The sequence below is a fragment of the Varanus komodoensis genome, unplaced genomic scaffold (assembly GCF_004798865.1).
Source record: "Varanus komodoensis strain SLA01 unplaced genomic scaffold, ASM479886v1 scaffold15, whole genome shotgun sequence".
Classification (NCBI taxonomy): Eukaryota; Metazoa; Chordata; class Lepidosauria; order Squamata; family Varanidae; genus Varanus; species Varanus komodoensis.
Window position 1 is genome coordinate 28,012,631 of NW_025335440.1, and position 18,842 is coordinate 28,031,472.

The 18,842-nt window shown below is 38.1% G+C and overlaps 1 protein-coding gene across 2 annotated transcripts in view; it reads left to right on the plus strand.

The window, feature by feature from the left end:
- CDK14 (cyclin dependent kinase 14) overlaps positions 1-18,842 on the plus strand; it is a 248,669-nt gene that overhangs the window by 185,352 nt on the left and 44,475 nt on the right. For both annotated transcript variants that reach the window (XR_006414193.1, XM_044424804.1), the window contains exons 13-14: positions 6,118-6,257; positions 11,868-12,015. Coding sequence is in view for 1 of the 2 variants with exons in the window: in XM_044424804.1 (XP_044280739.1) it covers positions 6,118-6,257; positions 11,868-11,977 (250 nt within the window). In the remaining variant the exon portion in view is untranslated. The remainder of the gene's footprint in view (positions 1-6,117; positions 6,258-11,867; positions 12,016-18,842) is intronic.

Sequence of the window (18,842 nt, forward strand, 5' to 3'; positions counted from 1 at the left end):
GTATAATGTTCAGTAAAACACTTGAGACTTGTTATGAAGTATGCTGACAAAAACTGTACAGTGAAAGCAAAATATACAATTCTTGGAGCTGTACAATGCTTTTTGTGTTCTAACTGGAAGAGTGTTCTGATAACATTAAGCAAAGTGTTCTTCCTCAGTGTTACATGTAACAGATTTTCTAAACAAGACATTAGCTGATGTGGTCAGGGAGCCTTTTGTTTCCCAAAAAATAGCTGTCAGAGCTACTTTCTAAATTGACCCAACCATTAATGTTTTAGTGTATGGAAGCATATCCGACAGTCTTGTAGCAGAGGTCTTGTGGTATAAATTTACACATACTGTATTGCTTTGTGAGATATAATTACTTTGATATCTCCTCAGGAAGTATTCTATTTGATATAAAGTATGTGATGTGCTAGTGTAAGGTACAAATAGTATTTGCTGGTAGGTTTTACCCAGAAAACGTGATATACCAGTAAGTGCTCTTGGCATTGTTCCAAAGATTGCTTATGCAAAGGGTGGAAATGGATAGGGATACATTTTTCTTCCTTGTTATACTAGAATCAGCCCATGAAGCAGTTTGGTGGGAGATTCTGGAGAGATAAGAGGAAGTTTTTTTTTTCGCACAGCATATATACTATGAAAATCACTTTTACAAGATGTACTGATGGTCACCAATTTGGATGGCTTTAAAGGGGTTGGGACAAATTCAAGGAGAATAAGACTATCAGTGGTTATACTAGTCTTGATAGTTATATGCTACTTTCAGTATCAGAAATATACTGAAATATGAAGTATATAATATGCCCAGCTGTTGGGAAACATGAGTGGGAGGGAACTGTTGTACTTAGGTCCTGCTTGTGGGCTTCCCATGGGCCACTTGAGTGAACAGAGTGCAGCTAGAGGCATCCTTGGTCTGGTCCTACATGCTCTTCTTATACTGCCCTTGACCTCCAAAAATATTGTTACTGAACAGGGATCTGCCAAACTGAAAGTCAGTACTCTGATACAGTGATATTTTGTAAATGAATGCCTGAAATTTTAAAGTGATCTAAGATTGTTCCCTCTCTCAGAACTTTACCAGCAAGAGAAGGGTGTTCATTTGAACAGGAAGATCTTTGGCCTGTGGTATGCAGCCTCCCAAAGTTATTACTTCATTTGATGTAAAAACACATACAGGATTAATCACTGTTTTTTAAGTATGAAAGTAGTGATTTTAAAATTGAATTTAAGCTTAGTCCTTATTCCCAAAGTAACTCAGGTTCGGAAGTTCAGTGCACATGCCTAAATCTTTTTTTTTCCCTTTGAGAGCTTTAGTAATCTTAATAATGTTCTGCATGACCAAATATTGACCCTTTTTGCAATAAGAAGGGTCAAAACTCAACACATTCTCTATGAAATTAAAATAAATGCTTGTGATCTGCAAGTGCCGCAATTATTGATGAAATACTGTAATAACAGGCCAACTACTTGTATGATTTGAATACTATGTTAATTGTCTTAAGGAGCAGTTTTATTTCAGCTTCTAGTGAGGCCAAAAAAGGGAGGGAAAAAGTACCTGCAGATAGTTGTTTCGTGCTGTCAAGTCATTCCTGACTTATAGGGACCCTATGACCTCCAAAAAGTCTCGTCTTCCACAGCCTTTCTCAATTCTTATTTTATTTATTTATTTATTAAAACATTTTTAATGGGGCGGCTTATAAATGCAAGCCTGTGGTTTCTTTAATGTAATCAAATACATCTCCTAGTTGGTCTTCCTCTTCTTCTTCTTTCTTCTTCAACTTTCCCTAGCATTATTGTCTTCTGTAATGAATCTTGCCTTCTTATGATAAGCCTAGTATGCATCAGCTTCAGTTCTGTCATTTTTGCTTCCCAGGAAAGATTGGACTTGATTTGATCTAGGACTCACCTATTCATTTTTCTGTGATTCCAGGGCATTTACAAAGCTCTCCTCTGACATCGTGTTTTGAATGCATCAATGTTCATGTCAGTTTCCTTCACTGTCCAGTTTTTATGCCCAAATACAGTGATCAAGTATACAATAGAATAGATGATATCTACTGAAATGGCCTTACACTTAATGATCTTTTCCAGTTTCTTCAATGCTGCCCTTCCAAGCTTCATTCTTCAGATTTCTTGGCTGCAGTCTCTTTTTTCAATTTATGATTGAGCCAAGTTATGTAAAATCTTTTGCAATTTCAGTTTCCTCATTGTTGACATTAAAGTTGTTTTTTCCCCTGTACTCATGGTATTTTTTAATACTGAGCTGCAGTCCTGCTTCTGTACTTTCCACTTTCCCTTTCAATAGTTGTTTCAATTCATTGCTGCTTTCTGCCAGTAATATGATATCATCTGCATAGTTTGAATATGCATCTTCCACCAACTGTCATTCCTTCTTCCTCTGAACCTTAACCAACTTTCCTTATGATAATGTTTTGTGCACAGATCAAGCAGACGGAGATAAAATGCAGCCTTGTCTGCTGCAATTGTCGATAGGAAACCATTTTGACTCTCCATATTCCATTCTAAAAGTAGTTTCTTGTCCATGATACAGGCTACATGTCCGATTGATCAAGTACTGATGCACATCCATTTCTTTCAGAACCATCCATAGCTTCTCGTGATCCATGCAACTTAAAAGGCTTGGCTGCCATCTGCATTTGAATGTGTAAGGCAGGATAGTTGAAGGGTACTTATAATGAGTTTTCTCCTGACTGCCTTTTGATTATATTATTTGATTTTATACTGAAACATTGTATTTTTCAGCAGTCAGGGATTTTTTTACAATGGAGGGTGGAATATCAAAAATAATTGTTCAACATGCATACATTCATACAATATAAGGCAGAAACTAATATTACTTTTTCTAGGGGAAAAAGCAGTTTTGAATCTCAAGCAGGTAAGTAGCATGTGGAGAGAAGGTTTTTAACTCTTTCTGAACCTTTATGTGTTCTCCCCCCCCCCCCCCGCCCCCTCATGCTTTTTGCTGATGCAGAATCTTAAAAGCATTGCTTATACCAAGAACTCAATGGATGACTGGAGAGAAGCAGTTTAGGATAATAGTTGAAACATTAAAAATAACTAAATGAGAAAGGGCTAAGCATTTCTCTCTGCTACTTTTCAGTTTGAGATGGACCCTTTCCAAAGCCTTTTTTATTTTTTTCCTCTGCAGAAAGAGATTATTAGGACTGTGTTGAGCATGCAAGTAATTGGTATGTTGCCTACAGAAATAATGTGGAAATACTTCTCGGTGCCATCCTGGTACATGAATTTCAGTTTTTGGGTTTCTTGTATTTAGTATGGCTGTCTTCAAACTTATACCACTGAAACTTAAAATGAACTTTTTAAAAATTACACAAATATGTCAAACTGATTTCTATAAATAAAGTGCCAATTATTCTTCTAAGTGAAAGTTTATGTACTACCAAACTGACAAATGTGACAAAATTAGACTATAAATCTAATACTATTAGGAATCTTTTTAAAAGCCACTTTATCCCATATACTTTTCAAGTGGATATAAAAGAATTATAAATAGCTTGTCAGGTTATTTACCTCAAGTAATTTTAGTTTTCCCTTTCACTAATTTGCAGCCTGTGTTTGTGGATGTGTGTTTATAGAGCATGCTAGATTTCTTCTATACGAATGTGTTGCTGTTAAAGGTTATAAGTGGGTACAGTCTACTGGACATTTCTGCTAAGCAAACCTATTAATTCCAATTAAGTTCCAATAAAAGCCTCATATTCACACTGAAGAGGCCAGGTTAGTGCCTGCTAAGTTATGCTCAATAGTGTTGGAACTGGTTCTTGTATCATCTGGTTCTAGTTTATGTTTAGATCATGACTGTGTTATACATGATTTTCATTAAAGTAGATTTTTTCCATTAAACTTTATTCTTGGTTTGTAACCAAAACAATTTAAGACAACAGGTCTCATACTGAACTTTTGGTTTTCAAGCATCCACTGAATAGATAATTCTGCACTGACAAATTCAGATATTTTCCAGAAATAAAGTATAAAATATTACTGTAAAAACTAATTACAGAAATAGATCAGCCATTTTTCCTCCCCTCATACTTGGTCTTGGATGTGCATAAAGAGTTTGCTTGTTTGAAATATATTGTCCACATTTTATCATTCTACAGCAAAACTTCACTAGTAAGGAGAAAATTAAAACATACATATGTTAATGTAATTACCTTATTTCAGTCATAAACAGTTAATAGCTCTTTTTGAAAACTAGATCACATCTGCATATGTACTCTTTACATGCATTTGGAAATACTTTGTCCTTCATGCTAAAAGCCATGCAGCTCAATTTGAGAAGGCATTTAGCTTGACAATATAATACAAGGTCTACTCTTCCAAGTTATTTTAAATTTATATGAGCGTTCTTTCATGAGATGGTATATGTGGACATTTAAATATGCTTTTCTCTCCCTGTGCCTGCCAATGTGTCTTTGTGAGAAGCCTGTGTACTGACATTTACAAGTGCCCTTCACTCTGAAGTGTTTTCTTGTAAATGTCAAGAAAACCTCAATAGAACAATTCCCATTACTTGAATACATGGAATAACTTCTTTTGCAAAATTTGGGCTGCAGTGGGTGATTCTGTGACCTGTGTTTGAATTTCAACCAAGAAATGCAAAAGCAAAGTTTTGTTTTGGTTTTTAAGTTTTCCTACATGTATCCTTCATAATAGTTAGATTAGACTCAAAAAAATGGATGCAGACTAAGTCTGCAATCCCAAACCCAGTTACCTTGTACAAGACTTATTGATATCAGTGGTTCTTCTGAGCGAACATTTAAAGATAGTGCCATAAATTACTCATGCCTTGCTCTCACTGCAATCAAGCTTTGAGGTTACACATATTTTGGTGGAAACCAAGTGCAACTAAGTCTGGATCCAACCCCAAAACTGGATAAACTCTCACATTGACATGCAATATTAAGCTTGTTTTCATTTCTAGGCACCCTTGATAGAGATCACATTCTTGTATTTTCATATATATAATCAAGAGTGGCATGCCTCCTGCTCCACAAACCCATTCACACACTAGCCCTACAACAAGCCATGTGGGTATTTAACCAGTGTTTAATCCTCACTCTAACCTTGCTGCCTAGGTTCACATAACACATGGCATGCTGGGTAAATTAACCCATGGTGGGCTCGCATGCTGTTGTACAGACCAGGTTAGTATGTGCTAGCATTCATTACCACTGTGAGTCATGGTTTGAGAGGACCTAGCCTAAAAAAAAAAAAAGTCTACCTGAACACCCACATGCATACAAAAACTTAAATAATCTTATCAGATTAATTAAAACTAATCTGATAAGATACACATAAGAACGGCTATAGTCTGTTCAAAAAGATGTATCAAGGTTTCTGTAATTAATGTTTATTTCACAATTATGGGGTGGGGTGTGCGCACGAGCCCCCTTTATTTGTTTACAAGCACTGAGTTCATGGGGCGAGCGCCCATTGCTCCACTGGTGGTCACAAATTAGGAGGCATTGCTCACTCCGGGGAAAATCTGGAGCAAACGGCTCAACAGTTGGCAGGGTTTCACAATGTTATGCTTTGGGAAAAGATGATAGAGAAATTGGAAGGCATGTGTCTGCAAAGGTTAGAGCATCTGAATGCATTTTTCCATTCATCAGGAGCACAGATGAGATGCCTTGCTTTGCTCTCAGGGTCTGCCAAAAGGTTTGAAGCCTAGAAATGGGAAATACTGGACTGGGGAATATTGAGAGGTTTCTGTGCCTCTTCAGTGACCATGAAACGAAGGTGAAGAGCCCTGGCTTTGTAATGCCCTGAAAAGTAGGGGAGTACCATTTCTGTACTCTTCTTGCTTTAGAAATGTCTGTTAACAACTAACAGAGATAGTAACGACAGTAAAAACATCAGTTTTCAATCCCCTGATCTAATGGTAACTCTTGATACTTAGTATATATTGTCTGTGTGTATGAAGAATTCATATCAGTTGCAGTGGTTGAGTTGGTATTTCATTTAGAACTGAGTTTATATTTAATTTTCTCTTGATCTCAGTATTATGCAGCATAACCAGTGAGAATACTTTTTTTTGCTTTACTTAACTTCCATCTATCTTTGTTTAAGGCTAAGCTATGTGAACCATGCAGAGGATCTGGCCTCCAAATTACTGCAGTGTTTCCCAAAGAACAGATTGTCAGCACAGGCAGCTCTGAGCCATGAGTATTTCAGTGATCTCCCCCCACGGCTATGGGAACTAACAGACAGTGAGTATGACAAAACACCTGGACAAAATAAATGAGTCTGTGTACATGTGTGTGAGAGATTCTGTAGTTAAGGTTCTAATTTGCTTGACACAGGAAAAATGGGTTCTCCCTTCGTATCACTACTGTGCAATATGTAGCTATTTATCATTGTGTTTGATTTTGTTCACAGTCATGAGAATGATGTGAAATGTCATAAAGAAAAAAGGGGAGGGAAATACAATTTAAATATTTAGTGTTTTTTCACTCTATAATGTGCAGTAGTTTTTAAGTAACACAAACATCCACTGATACTATGTGTGTACTAACAGTAACCTTTCCAAAGAAAGTTTGGTATTTAGAAAACTTAGAAATACAAATAAGACAATATTTAATTTTAAATATAGATGAGTTCAGGTTTTTATTGCTGGACAATGTTTTCAGCATTCACACATGGTTCATAATTTCAAATAAAACATACTATTATTATGGGTAAAATGTTCTTAAGGGGATGTTAGTTACTTTTAATGATTTCAGCTTTTATGAAGCAAAAGACTATATTTTATTGTATTTAAAGCATAATTATAGAACTATTAAATCCATAATTACATTAGATAAGATAGCAAAAATATTATACCAATATGGCATTATAAACCAATTTCACTTTCAGGTGATAGTTATGCCAGTATGATGGACAAAATTGAATTGGGTAGTGTGCTTACTTGTGAAAAACGATTTGTCTATGTACGATTTGTTTCTCTGTCAACTTTTTTTTGCACTGTTTTTGTTAGGCCCATTGGAAGGGACATTTCAGTGCTTTTACACATATACAGATTGAGTGATTCAAAGATCATACCTAATTGCATCAGAATCTGTGTTCATGCTGGCACTGTAGCTACCCAGTTTTGCTGTACACGTGTACAACAAAGCTGAGGCAACTTGTGGAAATGATATATGGTTCATAAAATCAGCCCTTGGACACTAATTTGCTCATGGGACCCAGACATCCTACAGCGAAGAGCCATGATTGTAGTAAGCACATGCTTTATATGCAAAAGTCTCAGGTTCAGTGTCTGGCACCTTGACTCTTGACTAAAATGGTGAAGACCTACTGCTGGTTTTTGCAGATGTAGACAGTACTGAGTTGGATAGATCAACAGTCCAACTGGAACTGTTCAGTCATTTCATTTCTTCTGTACTGTCTTTCAGCTGTTGCTACCCTCTTTACATGAGTTTATTATGGAAAAATAATATACAAAACCCACTACATTTACCCTGTTCCTGAATCTGAGAGAATTTTTCCAGAAAAAGGAGGTCATTGAAGGTTCTTTGGAGTAGCTGGGCTTCAGGGATTGTCTTTCTTCAATGGCCTGGCACAAACTTGGCCTGAAACTCCCTAAGAACCTGCTTTTCAAATTGGCAAGAAATCTGCCCCAACACATCTTCTTTAGTAGAAACACATATTTTAAAGAACTAAAAAAATTAGTGCTGCTGATCCAAGAACATTTCCCCTGTCTTTAGGCATATATTAATATAGTTCAGCACCCCTCCGCAGTTCTGAGGAGTAAGTACACCCATTTCTTGACCTGTATAGTCTGTTCTCCATTGCATGATACAATCAGAATTTTCTAAAATGCTCAGTATAATTTTCCAAAACATTCAGTCCACTGCAAGCATTTCCAAAATTTTTGAAACATTCAGTATAATTTAATGAGCTAAGCTGGGAAGCCTAGTCTCTTGCTGAAAGTAAATAATATGAAGTGGCTCCTTAGTTCATGACCACTCAGGCACAGAAAATGCAAGTTTTATTTGTTTGTTCCCCCCCCCTAATTTAATTGGTAAAAAAGATAACTAAATATTATTTAATGTGGGTGACATCTCAATCCTGTCTGACTGTACATTTTAGTCTAGCCAGGATTTTGATAGTTGATGAATTCTGTAGTAATACTTTTCAGTTAATATGGACTTATTACCCACTTGCCACTTAGTTTATCAGTTGGTGGTTAAATCCGGTTCTATCACTGAAGTAAATGCCTACACATTATCACTGTGCAGCAGGCTGCCAACAGAGACAGTCTTGTCCTAGTCATTAACAAGCACAATGTATGCAGAACACCAGAGGGGAATTAAAACCACAAAAAATACCTCAGGGTGGTATTTTTAATATGAGAATTTAATTTGTAATTTCACAGATTAAGAATTTTGGCTGCATTAATCCTTTTATCAGCTCACAGCAGGTTATTTGCAGAAGCATAACCATAAGGCGATATTCATTGGCAGAAACACGTCTTTGCATAACGTTAAACATCAGGAGCAGTGAAACCTTTTGAAGGGGGAGAATAAAGATGAAAAATCATTATATTTTAAGGCAAGGTTCTGCTAAATGCCTCCAGTAAAATTTTCTGAGTTACAGAAACACTATTTCTGTGTCTAGAAGATAATCATTATAGAGCATAAATCCATATGCAAGAAAGGGCAATCCCTGTATCAAATACTATAATTGTTTCCATTTGGTGTGCATGCATAGAAATTGCAGACATATTTTTTTAAAAAACAATGAAGTTGTATCTCTTTTTGTTGGGGAGAGGGAATTTACACTGGGAATTGATGATTTAACAGACAAGTTATGGTGCTTTCTCTGTGCACCTGGAAAGCTTTCCTACTTAAATGTTGCATCAGTTTAAATTGTGTTTACACCCAGTACAGTTTAAATCAGGAGCCACAAATTCTTCTTCAAAGTTAAAGTTATAGATTTCTCTTTACGGAATTCATGTAGACATATGCAGAGTTCTTTCTTTTAGCACAGAGGTCTTCAGAAAAACTTGACAAGTAGGCATTCCTTATCTTTAATAATTAAGAAAAAATCAGTATGCAAATCCTTTAGTGTGTTTATAGAACTATTTCAGAAATAATTACTTTGTGTGAATTTAGATACACTGCATACATAAAGCCATAGCCATTGGAGCCTGTGTAAACACAATGGCCCTCACTTGGACACTGCTGAAAAGAATCCCATCCTCACAGTCACACTTCACAAATTGAGCTGAATATGCATTGTGGGTATAAGTGTGTATATAAATTGTAGTGTATTGTTTTTATTATTATTGTACACTGCCCTGGCAACTTTTTGGAAGAAGAGCAGTTTAGATTTATTTTAATTAAGTGAAATTATTTATAATGTATTTTAGGTGGCTGGCAACAAATACATGATCAGAACAGTAAACATCAAAAATGCGAATAGCAGCAAACTAATACAGTATTAAAAGATGTAGAGTTTGTTTGCAGCTCATATGCAACACAACATATAAGGAAATTTTAAAGTTGTAGTCTTCAAGAAGAGTTGGGCTGTTACTGGGACTCTGACTTCAGAGCGCCCTCCCTCAGCCTTTCAGGCTTCCTAGCTCCACAATTCTGGGCATTCCAGGAGGTGTGGAAGACAGAGGCTCTGCCATAATCTATAGTTCTGCTGTCACCCTGTTTTTGGTCTTGTTGCAATCTGGGGCAAACAGTTTAGACAGCTGAAATTGGCCATCTGAGTGCTTTGCAAAGCAGGAGAAGCACAGAGGCATTATTCAGTTTTGTGTTTTTCTGCGTTTGATAAGATGTCCATAATCTTCCAAGTTCAGAGGGTTACAGGAAGCCATATTGGATCACACTGTTCAGAGCTAATCTGTTTATAATGATGTGTCTGCATACATCAGACAGCATTGGTAAAACATAGCACGTTATAATTGGGAAGACCATTCTCAATTCTACCACCATCAGAAGCATACTTGATAGCAACATGAGAGGCCTTCTTCATGGCCACTCCCAAGCTCTGAAGCGCCCTGCTTAAGCATATTGTTCTCCTTCTTTGAATCCCTCAGCCAGTATGCAGGCAAGGACATTTTTATTCAGACAGCCCTTTCCTATTGATGGTCTGTTGCCAAAGGATAATCTAATTACTCAGATGCTTTTTATTTTTTTAAATTGTTTTATTTGAATTGGATTTTAAATTAATTTGTTTTATGTTATTTTATACTTAAGTTTTTAATTTTTTTTCTTGTGAACTGACTTGCACGCCATTTTGTTGGCAGGAAGGTGGTATATAAATGACTAGGGAAGCTGGAGAGAGGGTTGTGTAATGATTGTTAATCTGCATTCTTGACCAACAACGCTGAAGTCTTCCAAAATGAAAAGGTGTGTTGTAATGGCATAGCCTATATATTTTCAAGCTAATACTGGACCTTTCATGCAGCTGGACCTTTCAGCTGAATTTGGACGACTGTAGTCTATTAATAGTCAAGTCAGCATACCTTAAAATACCTGTGTCTTGTTCCAAAGTTTAATCAATGATCCATTTAGGATGTACCATTCTTCTCAAGATGGAAGACAACTTTTTATGTTCATTTAATGCATTTTTCTTTTGTTAACTATTTTTATGCCATCCATGAACATGGTGCTGTATAAAGAATGAGAAAACAGATCACTCTCCTAAGGGACTTAGGATTATAAGTGAGTCAAAAGAGGAGGGGGAAGGTTGACAGGAGACACTTAGGATTTCCAAAACTGGAATAAATTGGAGCAGTATGGTAGGCTATGGCCAGATATATTGTAGATAAGGAGGAGGCCTTGAAACTTAGTGGACAAAATCAGCAAGTTTTGTTCTTGTCTAGAGGCATTCAGCTTCATGAGAACTTAAACAGAAATATTGAACAGAAACAGTGAACCAGGCTGGGAATGAAGAGGGGTGAATAGTTCAGGAGAGTAGGGAAACATGTCAGAAGATGGAACTTACAGAGTCTAAGGAACAGGTAGAATGGCAATAAGGTCGCTGTGCTTCAGGTAAAGTACTGGGTCAGTGGGCTAGATGTAAAAGAAAAAAAAGCAGGAGGCAGAATATGAGTGTTGAACAATGTACAGTGATGATCAGACAGAGGGAAGATTAGAACAGAGAAGCAGAGTAGCCCTTGGTGAAGACAAGATCACAGAAGTGCCCAAGGCCATGTGTGGGAAAGACTTTCAGATCCAGAAACTGAAGGAAGAGGTAAGGAAGAAGAGGCAAGACAGAATTTATCCTCAGATATGTTCAGGTTTGATCCCAACAAATTGCCATGATATTTATTTGTTGACAAAGTCTATGTACCAACTTTCTGTCAAGGCACTCAGGATGATTTACAATAAAAAGGGTTATAAAGCAAAAATACAAAAATTACAAAACATAAACCATTTATCAAATGGTTAGTCTGACCTGCTCTATTCCTGTCACTAGCTGCCTAAGAAATGATAGCATGAGCTCTCTGTCCAGGACTTTTCTTCTGGCTTTCCCTTATGCTGCACCACTCTTCAAGCATTCCTGGGTAGATGGAAGGCGAAGCTGTCCTAATTAAGCTGTTTTCCTTGGTAGTGTTTTTAGAAGCAGATGCATAAGGTTCCTGGCCTGGAATGAAAGAGTAATGTAAGAGTTTGATGACTTTGATTCATAAGTGGGACAACCATCTCCCATTTAAAAAATAATTGTCTATGTTTTTTTTCTTCTTTCTGAACTTGTGTAAATGTTAGGACACATGTTTAGAGAGGAAAGTTAATTTCTACAGGATCTCACCACTTTAAGAACTAAAAAAACAAACAAGATTAATTTATTTTTCCCCACAGTGTCTTCTATTTTTTCTGTACCGAATGTAAGATTACAAGCAGAGGCTGGAGAAAGCATGAAAGTCTTTGGAAAAAACAATATTTATGGCAAAAGTTTATCAAAACATTAAGCACTGAAGAGAAAGTTGGTTTCCCACAAACAATTCAGGTAAGAGTGGTTCACTTAACAGTCTTTGCTTTTACATAAAACTTGCTCAGTCTCTCTTTTGCATGCAGTAGAGAAAAACCCAGTGTTTACAGATGAATAATATTGTGTGAAATGAATAAGTAAATAAACGTAGATTATCCCTTAGTACAGTTATCTTTCATGGTATGGTAGAGTTATCTTTCATGATATGGTAATGCACTCTGGAACTCATGTCTATCCTGCCATACCACTTCTATTCAAATTACTTTGGTTGTTTTCTCATGTATGATATTTCACCCCGAAGCTGCCCAGTATAGAATATCTATGTTCTATATTCCACCCATCTGTGCAGTTTCAGTTAGTGGGTTTTGCAAGCACTTAGAATATCTCTTCAATGGAGATGCAGACTAGAAACCCTTGGAATTCTAGTTGTGTGTGTAGGATTAGCTGGACTTGAATGTCTGTACATCAGATAGTACAATGCTCAGGATATCGCGGAAGAATCAGTTAAAGGTTTGTAGTGTAGATGGAAGTGGGTCACTTTGGTCTTTGCTGGGGCAAGAGGAGTAAGTAATAAATGGGAGTGCAGAGTTTTTATTTCTGTGACTCCCATATAAAGGGTTATATACTTACAAAGAACTGTATTTCAGAACATTCTAGAGCTAAATAGTGTTTTAAGTGGGAACGCCCCATAATGTCTCTATGCATGCTCCAAACAGTTCCTGCTTGCTCCTCTATTTATGATCCATTACAGCGCTGGCTTTCTGTCAGCTTTTTCTAGGGCACAATATGGAAAACACTTATGGCAGTCATCCCTGGTTCTTCTTGGGGGGGCGGTCTCTGTGCATCACACACATGAGGTCTGTGCCTGCATGGAGCCTGTTGTTGGGACCTTTTCACAGCTGAGAGTTTTGGCAGGAACCCTTCCCCTACCTTTGACATTCAGTATATTGAGCTTCTCATTCCCATTGTAGTGCCTCAGAAGGTTGATTCCTTGAGATTCAGGCTATTTCTTACTACTTTTTCTTCTTCTAGTTACTTTTTAAAATGTTTGCTTTGTCCTCCAATCTATTTTTCTTCTCTTGCTTTCCTATTCTTTCCATCCCTTTACATAGATAGATAGATAAATAGATAGATAAGTAAATACAGATAGTTCCCCTTCATCTTTCCTCAGAATTCATGATCATTATTTCTGCCTCCTTTCTTTGCACCTCCTACTACTACTTTCTTTCTGAAATCTTTTTCCTTCTTGCCCAATATGGCACTGAAGCCACCCGTCAGAAAGTATTTCCCCTGTAGGAGCAAAATCCCACCTACTGACTGGCACTTCCTTTGCCTCTTCTGCCTATGAGATGACCACATTGTAGACTCTTGCTAGGCCTTCATCAAACAGACTCATAGAAATAGGGCTGAAAGTGCAAGTGGAGGTATTCTCCAAGATAATGGAGAAAGAAAACTCCTGCCCACTTTGGAGTCCTCAACCTTACCCTACCTGTGTCTGTCTTGGTCACAGCTCTAACCATGGGCTAGGCCATGCCACCAACATTTGGGTGTTCACTGAAGTTGTCCAAGACCAAGAAGTTAGTGTAGATAGCAGTCCAGTCTCTCATACATTGTGCACTGTCCCATGGGAGTCATTGGCGGATTTAGAAAAGGGTTGGGGGAACGACGCATTGAAGCTCTTTCAGTTGTGTTGAGTAAAGTTTATCTGAATGTGAAAATCAGCCAGTTTTTGGAAGGGGATGAAGGTTTTCAGGAGGGGAAGAGGAGCAGATGCAAAATCCAGTTCTTGATCCAGTGGGGATACCTCAAAAGAAATAAGCTGTTCAGTTGGAGGAGTTTGCCATCCATGCCATCTTGCCCTCAAGACTGTTAGATACTGTCCAAATATTTTCTTAGGAAATGAAGATGGCAAGTGGCTATCAACTGATGCTTTCATCTGTACTACACCTATTCTGTGATGATGGTGCCCAGGACAGTTTCTCAAATTACCAAATGTGTCCATGTTCCAGAATGGCTGCCTATTTCTGTACCTGTGTCATTCCAATCCAATTTATCTAACTGGCCTTGATCTTCCTGTGTTGTGTTTGGTTTTGTTAGGTTTCTACTGTTGGTACCCCAAAAGTATCTATACCTGTCATGTTGATGCTATCTTATGATGAACATCATTGTAAATAAGACACTTAATGTCCAAAAATTTATTCCAGCCATGGTATATTTTCTTATTTAAAAATGTATGTATTTACTTTTGCAAATTGCTTGATACTGATGACATATTTAAGGACCAGGAGTCATTCAATTAGAAGAATGCTTAGTATCTCTGTCAAAATGAAACAGTTAATTATATTGTAAAGTTATTATATTAGTTACACTTTTTATGAAAGAATAATACACCTTGTCAGCTTATTGTAAGTTACAGTGGATTGTATTTAAATTTTTAGGCCAGTGTTGGGTTGTTTCTAAAATGATGGTGGTGATTTAAAAGCAGCTTTAAAAAGTAACAAGGACAGCCTGCTGGAAGGATAGTAACTATTAAGAACTGAAGTCATCAGATGTCAGCCTGTCCCAATTATTTCACATGTGTGTCTACAAAAAACCATTTAAGATCTTACAATGCCAGAAATCAGGCTGCCTTCAGAAATGGCTTGTTTACATCTTCATTGAGTAGCAGTTAATCCTTGCTTTTTGCTTGAAGCGGTGTCCCTGCAGGCATCTTTTCAGCCTCACGTGTTTAATGTGGCATCAACCCTTACAAGTAAATTTTAAATGTGTGTTTATTCCAAAGGCTTGCAAACATAATACAACATCGGCAGAATCTGAGGAAGAGGGAAGATAATGCCTAAAATATATCCTTGGGAATTAGTTCCCCTCTTTTAAGTTCCTAAGGGTTTAACCACCTGCTTCTCAAAGTAAATATTTTTTTTTTTAAAGGACTTGTGAATCGGCACAATCTGATAGCATAGGTGTGGGTTCCCATCAACAGCAATGTGTCCAGTTCTGATGCAGAAATGGTTGTCTGTTTTATTCACAAAATAATAACTAATATTATGAATGATTGCAAGTTCTATAAATCCTTAATCACAGCAAACTATGTATTCTATCTTATGGTTCATCCATGACAACACGCATGTGCTGTACCTTATTTTCCACTGTGTGTCCAGTTGGAAGGCAGCCAATTGGAAGGCAGCTACAGAGACAAGCGTTCATATTCTGGTAGCAACATAATGGACCATTAAAAAAACACCTTGAATGAGTGTACCTAATAACAGAAATCTAGTCAGGAGGGGCCTCCCAAGCCATCTAGTCTGATCCCCAGCTCCAGCCAGCTCCGCTTATGTGGTTGTCCAATCTTTCCTTGAACACCTCACTTATGGGGCCTCAACCACCTCCCTTGGAAGTCCATTGCTTATCCTAAGGGTCCTAACCATCAGTAAGTACTTCCTGACATCCAACCTGAAGCCTGGTCCTTGAGCTTTGCCTGATTGGAATGCAACCTGCCCTCTACTGCAGGGAACAACAGGTCACGGCCGTCCTCCACATGAGATCCCTTCACATACTTATAAGTTGCTAAACGATCCCCTTGGAGTATCCTTCTCCAGGCCAAAAAGACCCAGTTCTCTCAATCGCTCCTTATATGTCATCTCTCCCAACCCAGCTACCATTCTTGTGACCCTGCACTGATCCAATTCCAACCTAGCTATGTCTCTCCTGTAATGTACCAACACGTCCCTAGATGTGGAAGCCATGCTTCTGGTTATACATTCAAGTGTGGCATTTGCCTTCTTAACCACTGCGTTACACTGCTGGCTCATGTTCAGCCTGCTGTTGACAAGTATCCTGAGATCTCTTTCACAAGTGCTGCTGTCCAGCCATTTGTCACCCATCCTGTACCCGTGACACTTATTCCTGTGTCCCAAGTGCAAGACATTGCACTTATTCACATTAAATGCCATCCTGTTGTCCCCTGCCCCCTTTTACAGCCTGCTCAGATGCTTCTGGATCGGGATCCCATGCTCCTCAGTTGTGGCCACTGCCCCCACTTTGGTATCATTTGCAAATTTAGTCAGCAGACTGGTTATCCCCTTCTCCATGTCATTGAAAAAGGTTGAACAGAATCAGTCCCAGAACTGAGCCTTGGAGAACTCCCCTCGTGTCTGGCTGTCATCATGATGATTCCCACTGATAGTCACCCTCTGCTTGCAGTTCATCAACCATGCTGTAATCCATCGGACAGTGCATTGATCTATCCTAAAGCTCAACAATTTCTCAAGCAGGATATCATGTGGCACTTTGTCAAAGACCTTGCTGAGGTCCAGGTAAACCACACCTAGCACATGCCCTCTTTCAAGCCACCTTGAGACCTTATCATAGAATTCCATAAGGCTTGTCCGGCGGGATCTGTTTTTATGGAAACTGTGCTGTGTGGCTGTCTACCTCCCATCCTTATGTTGGGTTTCTAGAGCTTTCCCTATTATGAACCTTTCCATAGTCTTTCCAGAATAGACCTGAGGCTGGCTGGCTGGCCTGTATTTGCTCATATCTCTTCTGCTATCCTTTTTGAAGAGGATACTGATGCCACCCTCCAGTCACCCGGAACTTCTCTCATTTTCCGTGAGGCCTCATAAATGTAGGCCAACGGATGCAAGAGCACCCCTGCCAATTCCTGAAGTACCTTCAGGTGTAACCCTCCAGCGCCCAGTACCTTTGTAACATCCAGGGACTTGAGTAGCTCCTCAACTTCTAGAGAGGTGAATCCAACCTGTGCCCCCATAACTGCGCCCTCTGAGGCAGAGGCCCTCCTTTCAGAGCCTTCCTTGAAAGAGATCAGGAGGGTAGCTACCTAGAGGAGGGTCTTCTCTGCAGTGGTGCCCTAACTGTGGAACACACTCCCCAGAGAGATCTGCCTGGCACTGACACTTCTTTCCTTTCAGTGCCAGGCAAAAACCTTTTTATTCTCCCAATATTTTAATTGCTAATTTGTTTTAGTTTGTGGTTTTATACCTAGTACCAGATGCTGTGCTACTCTTACTCTTCTATTTTTATTATTGTTGTGTGAGCCGTCCCAATATGTCTGTGATGGGATAGTATACAAAAGTTTTAAATAAAATGAAGTGTCATATATTAAATAAATCTAGTCCCCCAGGTAGAACTCCTCCAACCCTCTTTGGGGAGAAGCAAAACAATCATTTAACATTTGTACCTGTTCCCTTAACATTAGTAACCAGATCCCCTCCCTCCCTCGCTCCCTTTTAAGTGGTCCCACCACTTGTCTCCCCTTCCTCTTCCTATTTACGTGAATGTAGAAGCACTTTTTGTTGTTCTTGACATTCTTTTCAAGTCTCAGCTCATAATCAGCCTTAGTCTTCCAAAGAATCATTTTGGATTGTGCCACCTCTTCCTGGTAAACCCCTTTGTCCACTTGCCCCAGTGTCCATTTCCTGTGAAGGGGTCCCTTTTCCTTCCAATCCCTCTTACCACCTGTCTTACCACCTAGTAAGGGGTAAGTTAGAAAGTAGTGAAAGGGATAGCCAGGGCGACTTAATTTATATTATATTGTTAATTTATATTATTCTATTGAAGTTTATTTATGGTTGTGAGCCGCCCCGAGGCTTCGGCGAATGGGGCAGCATAGAAGTCTCATAAATAAATAAAATAGCTTCATTTGCCATATTTAAAAACCCAGAGAGAGTTTTGTGGCAGCTTGTACATGTCTAGATTCATATATACAACAGTACCCCTCTATCTGCTGGTTCAGTCACCATGTTTTCACTTAACTGTGGGTGACTTCAATTCAAAAGAGAAGTCATAATTTACCATAATGCACTAAACAGAAGCCATAAAGTGCCAAAGAGAGGTCATAAAGAAAAATAAAGAGCACCTTTTTTGTTGAAATGGTTGTTAATTTGTAAAAGGAGAAGTGATAGGACCTAAGTCTACTGGTCTATCCCGACTTAAAAATCCCGCCCTTAATCCTATATGTATTTTAGCAGGCAGTAATTATGCTCAAATATGAAGGAAAATTACGCTGAAACACTTTCATAGGGACTTTGTTCATTTGGTGAAAAAGGCATTTCATTTTTAACCTTTGATTAACAAATGGTGTCACCTTGATCTAATTCTGCAATTTCATAGACATGAAATGAGTTTTGTGTCAAAGCTTGATTGCAGAGTATTTTGTTTCCCATTCAGAATGCTACTTTGTTGTATCCATTCTCTTTGCAGATCAATACAAATGTGAACAAAGATATGTGTTTGTGCAATAGTATTACTAAGTAGATATTATTTTTCATGGGCAATATAACTATCACCTTGAAAGCAAGATTGCTAAAGGATTAGTATGGTAATATCATGCTAATTCCAACATTTCAGTTGAAAATGTTTTGTTAAAAGAAATGTCTGATTTCTTTATTGACTAGTTTGCATATGTGAATGGCAGTGCATTGGACTCTAGTAACTGAAATATTTCCCCATTCCCTAGTAGTATTCACTAGCATATCTGTTCACCTCTAAGGCACCTTTCCAGGCAGTCCTGTGTAACTACATTATTTGTGCAAGCTTTTCTTTAGTCAACCTGTGGGGATGCCATAGTCCAGCAGCGTCTGTGTCAAAAGGTTATTGAAAAGTCATTCTAATTCCTTGCCTCCTTGTTTCTTTCTAACCTTTGTGTCTCATCACTGTAGAATCTCTGGGCACAGCTTAAATATTGTGCCATTTGTTCCCATTTTGACTAACGCTAGGTCATACCACTTCAGTCATAGTGAAGTCAGTCTGCATAAATGGGATTTATTAGACAGACTCTTGGTATCAATCAACAAGACTTTGATATTGATGTAATGTAATTAATTTTT